We start from the raw sequence: 8,521 nt of genomic DNA, 5'->3' as shown, positions 1-8,521 counted from the left end.
ATGGTGCTGATCAGGTAAGTCAAACAGGTCAATAAGATCACTCAGGTTTCCCAATATTGCAATAAAGCAAATCAATTAAATCAATAATGTTTCCTAGTGTAGTGTAGTGTAGTATTTCTAACTCATAAATGTGTTGGTTACATATGGACTCACCTGGATATCAAATTCTAACATAAGACAGAGAAATGAAAATGAGAAGAAGGGAGGGGGATTGCTTTAGGAGTGAAGAGATAGAGTTAGTTTGGGAAGGGGTAGGCTGGTTGTTCCTAGGAAGGCATTTTACCAAATCTTGCCGTGACCCCACGGATGTAAACAATGCCAGGGTTTGTTGCTAGCTGATGAGCAATGCAGACAGGTTTTCAGGCAGATGTGCGGGTATCTCAGGCATAGGTCTGGATCAAGGTGTAAAAGCTTCTGCCGGCCATGCAGCCAGGGCAGCAGGCTCTTAGCATGAGCAAAGATTGCTGAACCATGTACAAAAAGTCTTCACCTTTATACTAAGTTTGATCATTTGATCTGAAGATCGAGTTCTCTCAGGACAGAGCATCATCATGAGGCTCTCCACACAAGCAGTGCGGAGAGCCTGCAGGGCTTCTGCAAAAAGAGTGGGCTTGACCCGTTCTCCCCACACATGAGCATTCAGCGAGCCCTAGGTGGCCAGATTGTCCGCCCACACAATTACCAACTCTGTCATGGAGCCAGTAGGGGCAGCGGGGATCAGGGGCTGCCTGCCCCCCGGAAGCCCCAGAATGCCCTGCACAAGTGCGCGGGGGCATTCTGGAGAGCCCCCCAATATCAGGAGGCTGGCTGTAGCCTCCCAGTTAGGGGTGTCCTCTTGAGTTGTTGCAGCATGGAGCTGAGACATGGCGACTCACAATTCGAAAAATGGGGTTAATGGAACTCTCGCTCCACTAACTTCAATTAAACGGTGTATGGGGGAGGGGATTAGGTGGGCTAGCCTGGTTTCCTCCGCATGTGCGAACAGCTTCCATAAATCCCCGAAAGCAGCAAAACACTTGCTTGGTGAAAGAGCAAGTTTGTGAGATAGCACCATCTCCGACATGTGAGAACTGTCTTCTGGTATTCTCTCCATATTCTGAACTAACAGACTGCCAACTGCTGTCTACACGAATCCAGACGCCTTACCCAAAGAAACATTAAAGTTAGAAGCTTGTGTGAGAAAAGGAGGAAGAGAGTAAACTATCAATCAAGGACCTTATGTGAATCCTACGTGTTGTGCATTGGCAGTTAAATATATGTGAAGCAATGAATCAAAATTGTGTTGCACTGACAATGCAACACTGACAATACAGTATTGCAGATTTTATTTTTGTTTATTTGTTTATTTATTTATCTATCTATCAAATTTGTACACAACCCCAAACTTTCATCTCTGGGCAGTTAACAATAACATACAGCAAGTTAAAACATACATAAAACTTAAAAACAATTTAAGCAATTTAAAAAGTCAAAACAGTTTAAAACCTAAAAATTTTCAAAGCCAAAAAAGCTTGGGTGAAGAGGTGGGTTTTCAAATGCTTTTTTAAAATTGCCAGAGATGGGGAGGGTTATATTTCAGGAGGAAGCACATTCCGCAATCTTAAAATGATTCCATTAACATGATAACTATTCTTCTATAGGCAATGCAGAATTTAGTTTCTACTCAATGCAATTATCATTAGAATGAAACACAGGCAATCTGACTTGTTTTCTTCACTCAGGAGTCAATGAGGATGAAATACACAGGAGTTGCCATAGGCCCAAGCTTGGCCTTTTCAGTCCAGATTACATCCTTTGGTCTATAACAATGCTGGCACTCGCTCCCAACTTGTTTGGGCTGTGGCTCCTTTGCCTCAGCCTTTTCAAACTAAGGCACGAGGCTCCTCATCAGCCCATTGGCTGAACAGGGCAGGGGGCGGGGCTTGGGAAAAAGGTGCTAAAGTCTTTCACTCTGATTCAAGAAGGGAAGTCCCTATATGCAGTGCAGATCCTGATGCAGCAGCACACCACAGAACACATTAGAATCCCATGGAATGTGAATGTGCAATGCATCCCTATCCAGTGTCACCAAGCACACACAACAAGTATAACTAGAACTGGATCAGGGCGTATTCTACTAATCCATTATTTCACCTTAGTGTAAAAAGTCACTCGAGTCAAGTTTTGTCCTCCACTGAGTATGAACACAGTGAGAGAGCAAATAGGAGCGCACCAGCCAGCCACACAACTCATGCCAATATGTCCCTTGGCCACACCCCTGGCTGTCATTCATTCAGTGCTTGACTGCAGAGGACAGGCTGCTTCCTGCTGAAAATTACTCCTTGAGGCTGTTCTCACATGCAGCCTAACTCAGGCTAGGGAAGCCCAGCCTGTGTTAGGTTGTGCGTGAGAACTCCTGGGATTGAGTCTGATCTCAGTTGGGCTGCACTGCCTAGCATGGCATTCTAGCCCAGCTGTTAGCCAAGGTTAAGGGAGTGAGCAGTCCCTTAACCCATATGTGAGCTTGGACTGCTTCCAGCCCGGCTGAGAACAGCGATGGGCACCTAGAGCTCCAATCTCCTGAGAGAATCCCCCAATGCACTGTGCTCAGAGCGCGGTGCATTGTGGGATTCCTGGAGGCCGGGATGCATCATCCCGGCTCTCCATTGTGGGATCTTGTGGGGGCTGAGACAGTGCTCCCACCAACATTTTGCCCATCATCTCAAGGGAAAGTGAGTAAAGCTGAGCCTCCCCCCCCATCCATCTCCCCCCCCACCTGCTGCCCAACTGGTTGTGTGAACAACCTCCTTGAGAATAAATGTGGATTTCCCCAAAATTATGAAAGTACATCTTCATAAATGTATATATGGAAGTGTGTGATTAAGATATTTCTCCGAAAGGACAACCAAACTTCCTGGGCCCAAGAGCCATATATCCAAAACAATATGACCAAGACCCTAAGGAAGACATATTTCCGTGATAAAAAGCCAAGATGACTGAATATAGTTGTTCAACAAACAAGTCAGTTAGTTGATGCTACTGTCAACCTGTGAGGTTATGTATCTCATTTCTGATGAAGAAGGCAAAAATTTGGTGATTGCTGTATTCTATCTAGTAATCTTTTGTATTTAGTTGTCTAGATGTTTGTTCCAGTGGGAATCATGTAGAGAGCGTGGGGGGTGAGGTCAGAAAGAAAAGGGAGGGGAAGGAGAAGGAGAAAACTGAGTGGTTGCTGAAAAAAACTTTAGTTAAATCTACATAAAATTTCTGTGTCTATGAGTGAAGCAGCCATAAAATATTTGATGATGAGCTTTTGAACCAGCTAAGCGTGTGGGTCTGCAAAACTTGTGAATGTTCCTACCACTCCTTTCCTTGCATTACTGGGCCTACATTCCTGAACTGCTTTCTACTGTTGCTGCTACTGATTGTTTCTCCAGCTTCCTGAGCTGCACAGCCCCTGAAGGTACTTTTCTGGACTCCAGGATTGTACAATTCTGGACTCCAGGATTGTTCCAGTTGTTCACTGGATGCCCACTGCAGCATGGCTCATATTGCACCACCACCCTTTTTTCTTGTCCACTCCAGAAGAACCTGCTCTTCTCTGGAAACAATGGAGGTCCTATTTCTGCAATTACCTCCTCACCATACAGAGTCCTGATTTTACTCCAGCAAAGCAGAAGACTACAGGTGAAACTCGGAAAATTAGAATATCGTGCAAAAGTCCATTAATTTCAGTAATGCAAATTAAAAGGTGAAACTGATATATGAGACAGACGCATTACATGCAAAGCGAGATAAGTCAAGCCTTAATTTGTTATAATTGTGATGATCATGGCGTACAGCTCATGAAAACCCCAAATCCACAATCTCAGAAAATTAGAATATTACATGGAACCAAGAAGACAAGGATTGAAGAATAGAACAATATCGGACCTCTGAAAAGTATACAGTGTACTGTGCTTGATTGGCCAGCAAACTCGCCTGACCTGACCCCATAGAGAATCTATGGGGCATTGCCAAGAGAAGGATGAGAGACATGAGACCAAACAATGCAGAATTGCTGAAGGCCGCTAATGAAGCATCCTGGTCTTCCATAATACCTCATCAGTGCCACAGGCTGATAGCATCCATGCCACGCCGCATTGAGGCAGTAATTGCTGCAAAAGGGGCCCAAACCAAGTACTGAATACATATGCATGCTTATAATTTTCAGAGGTCCGATATTGTTCTGTTCTTCAATCCTTGTCTTCTTGATTCCATGTAATATTCTAATTTTCTGAGATTGTGGATTTGGGGTTTTCATGAGCTGTACGCCATGATCATCACAATTATAACAAATTAAGGCTTGACTTATCTCGCTTTGCATGTAATGCGTCTGTCTCATATATCAGTTTCACCTTTTAATTTGCATTACTGAAATTAATGGACTTTTGCACGATATTCTAATTTTCCGAGTTTCACCTGTATATTGCTATATTTGGTCCAGGCTATATTGCTGCCTGGACCCTAAAGGCCATAGAATATATAATTAATCATATATCCTTTCAGACCAACTTTGAAGGGGATATCAGTTCTTATGAAGCTGCATTTCAAGCCTTTGATGATCATTTCAAGCCTACTTTGAATGTGAATGCTGAATTTTACAAGTTCTATTCTAGATCCCAACTGCCCTGTGAATCTACCAATCAGTATATCACAGCAATGCATGCCTTAAGTGTAACCTGTGAGTTTGCCAACTTTTCTGATGAAATGATCAGGGATCAGACTGGTATGATAACGAAGTGCTCCAAATTGCATGAAAAACTGCTATTGGAGTGGAAAACTTTATTTTATTTATTATTTATTTAAAATATTTATACACCACCCCTCCAGTACACTACTGCTCGGGGTGGCTCACAACAATAAACTAGATACAATATACAATAAAAGTAATAAAATTGACCAAACTGAGTAAGCAAATTAAAATTCAGGTTAAAAATCACAATCGGTATTAAGTTCAAATTAAAAGTTATTTTAAAAGCTAAACTGAAAATGATAAAAACGAAAGAACCTACCAGATATAACCAGAGTTGGACCATTAAAAAGCGTCCTTAAAAAGGTGTGTCTTTAGGTTTTTTGAGGGCGTTCCAAAGTCCCCACGCAACCTGGATCTCTGTTAGTGGCAGGGCCATGAGCAGGGCTTGAGATGATGAACGGAGGGCCCTGGCAGATTCATATGGGTGAATGCGGTCCAACAGGTACCCCGGCCCCAAGCCATGTAGAGCTTTAAAGGTCAAGACCAGCACCTTGAATCTAGCCCAGAAGTGGATCAGTAACCAATGGAACTTAGCTTGGAATAGCCCAGTTGGCATCCAGGTAACCTATCAATCTAGGTTCTTTACTGGCTGGTAGCAGTTATTCTAAATATGCTGTATCTCATCCAGTCCTCTTAATTGCAGTCCCCAGTATTTATTTTCCAGGCCTGAATTAAGGAGCATACTTCTGGCCATTTCAATCACTGTTCTGTTCTTTCTCTCCACCACCCCATTTTGCTCTGGAGCATAAGGTATTGAGGATGTGCACACGAGCAGCCCTACCCAGGGTTCCTGCAGGCTGAGTGCCGCTGCTTAAGGCCGCTTGCAGGTAATGCCTAAATGCTGATAAGCACCTGCTGATGAATTTTTTTAAGGTGCCTTTCATCCCCCCCGTCTCCAGCGCTGCCCTCACCAGCCACTACTGCCCTAACCCTCCCCAACCCCAGAAAGCATGGTTGTGTGAACCATCTTAGTATCTACTGAATCTTACTGATTCTCAGTTACTATATTTCAATAGGTTATCATACTATAGTCCAATTAAATATGGGGGGGAAACCCCAATAAAACACCATGTTTTCATTGCAGCAGTCACTGGAAACCACCAAAGTGAAGAGTAATTACTCTTGAAGTAGTTACTCTTGAGACTCAAGAACATCAACATGTAAAACAGAAGAGACTTTTCAGAAATTATCTCCCTAGACTCACAGATGACTATAAAGTCTTCTGATTCATGTGGATGTCCGTGCTCTTGGTCTCAGAATGGAAATGTCTCCATCCTCGTTGCGGTAGGTGTAGTAGAACCAATTCATTAGTTATGGGGCAGAGAATCTGGGGTGTAGAGATTGCACAGTAGTCCAGGCATTCAACATTCATGAGGCTTTCCTAGCGCTATATTTGTATAACTTGCTGGGTTTTTTAAAAGATGTTGTCCAATTGGGTGGAAAGTTGGTTGCTTTACTAAGTTCCATTCTGAATAAAATGGTGGGGGTATAAGATTCCCTTTTAACAGTTCTAGATATAAGCTCTCTGCAAGTGCTCTGCACAATTAGTACTGAATTTTAGGTTTAAAAAAAAAACCCACTGCCTAGAGATGCACATATCAGGTGGTATGTAAATGTGATTAAATAAATAGACAGACAGACAAACAAATAAATTGTGAGGCAAGATTTGAGGTTTCTTCTCTGGCAAAATATGTGAGGAATTTCATGGAAGAAAGGGGAGTTCTGATCAGATGGACAACATTTCGGAGGGTGTTCCACACAGACCTCGTGTTCCCAACTAGTGCTACAGTGTCAGGGCATCCACATACCACACATTCAGATGAAAGAACGGGATCAATCTCCATTCAGACAGCTGCTAATCCACATTGTCTAGAATGACTGGCATGGAGGGGGGCTATCATTCCTTCAAACACATCTGTGAGCCTTATAGATATTGTTTCTGAAATGTCTCTTCTATTCCAAAAGTGATTGTTTCAAGAGGCTCAAGAATAAACTGCCTAAATAATTGGGATAGCCCAAAATCCTTACTTCTGAAAGAGTTCTGTTTTGCTGACTCCTAGTAGTGATGTGGGTTGACATAACCCTATTCTGGAACTCTTCAGCAGCACTGGTGCTACACTGGTGCTTTCCCCATTGCACTGGTGCTTTGTTAGGATGTTGGCCATTGCATGCAAGTTACATCAACTGCACCTCTGTTATCAAAAGTGCTTGAAAGGAAGGCAATGCTTATTTGCTTCTAGACTGCATGGCACTCAAACGGCTTCCAAGCCAAGACTGCTGTATTTGTGCCAATTTTCTTTGGAGGAATATATATATATATATATATATATATATATATATATATATATATATATATATGAGAAATCTGAGATCATATACAGGTGACCCTCGTTATTCATGGGGGTTCCATTCCTACCAATTTCCATGGATAACAAAGCTGCATTAAAGAGACCGTAACCCTATAAGGATTGGGTGGTTAGGTTCCTTGAGCTTAAAACAAAACTACTCAAAAAATCAAGGAGGGGACAGAAATAACGGTAGAAAAGCACAGAATCTTGTTCTCCAGGTCTCCAGGAATGCCACCCCAAATCCTTTTATTTTTCATTTTAATCTTTTTTAAATAAAACTGGGTCTCTAAGACCCATCCACAGATACACAAAACTGCAATCCACGAAACCACGGATAATGAGGGTCTCCTGTAATAGCAAGATCAGATAATAAGACCATAAGAAACTGATCAACACATTAATCATTTTCATTCACTTTTCTCATATTTTGTTGTTTATTAGAGCAAACATCACCCATGCCTATATTGCTGAAAGAAATCAAACCGTCATATCTGAATTCATTTTTTCGGGGTTCACGGATCGTCGTGAACTGCAGATCTCTCTCTTTATTTTGTTCTTGGTGGTTTATATCATCACCCTGGTCGGGAACCTGGGAATGATCACATTAATCAAGGTGGACACCAAGCTCAACACTCCTATGTACTTCTTCCTGAGCAACTTATCTTTCGTTGACATCTGCTACTCCTCTAATGTCACACCTAGATTGTTGGCAAATTTAGTAGACTATAAGGCCATTTCCTTCACTGGGTGCTTGATACAATGCTATCTCTTCATTGCACTGGTGCTCACAGAGTCCTTCATATTGGCTGCCATGGCATATGACAGGTATGTAGCCATATGCAATCCATTGATGTATGCCACCAAAATGTCACGGAGAGTGTGTGTGTGGTTAATGGTGGCTCCCTCTGCATATAGTTTTCTTGATGCCATGATACAAACAATATTCACGTTTCGCTTGACCTTCTGTGGCTCCAACATCATCAATCACTTTTACTGTGCTGACCCACCTCTCCTGAAGCTCTCCTGCTCCAAGACCCATGTCAAACTTACTCTAATGTTGCTCTCTGCCAGTTTCAACCTCATTAGTTCTCTTGTTGTTATTCTTATCTCCTACCTTTTCATTCTCTCCACCATCCTGAAGATTCAGGCTACTGAAGCCAGATACAAAGCCTTCTCCACGTGTGGTTCTCATCTTACAGCTGTCATTATCTTCTATGGGACACTTTTCATCATGTATGTCAGACGTCCTTCTAGCCTGTCTCTTGAACATGGCAAAATAGTCTCCTTGTTCTATGTGGTGGTGATTCCCATGCTGAATCCCCTGATCTACAGTCTAAGGAACAAGGAGGTGAAGAGTGCCCTGAAACGATTTATAAAGCAGAAATTAGTATTGTATTAG

At 42.5% G+C, this 8,521-nt stretch overlaps 1 protein-coding gene across 1 annotated transcript; it reads left to right on the top strand.

Moving 5' to 3' along the window:
* On the top strand, positions 1–8,521 carry LOC128326529 (olfactory receptor 5M11-like). The gene is made up of 2 exons (XM_053253544.1): positions 1–14; positions 7,564–8,521. The coding sequence occupies exons 1-2, from the start codon at positions 1–3 to the stop codon at positions 8,519–8,521; spliced, it is 972 nt and encodes a 323-aa protein (XP_053109519.1).

Source organism: Hemicordylus capensis, chromosome 1, assembly GCF_027244095.1.
Source record: "Hemicordylus capensis ecotype Gifberg chromosome 1, rHemCap1.1.pri, whole genome shotgun sequence".
Lineage (NCBI taxonomy): Eukaryota > Metazoa > Chordata > Lepidosauria > Squamata > Cordylidae > Hemicordylus > Hemicordylus capensis.
The sequence above is the reverse complement of the archived record's forward strand: the minus strand, read 5'-3'. Positions and strand labels throughout refer to the sequence as shown.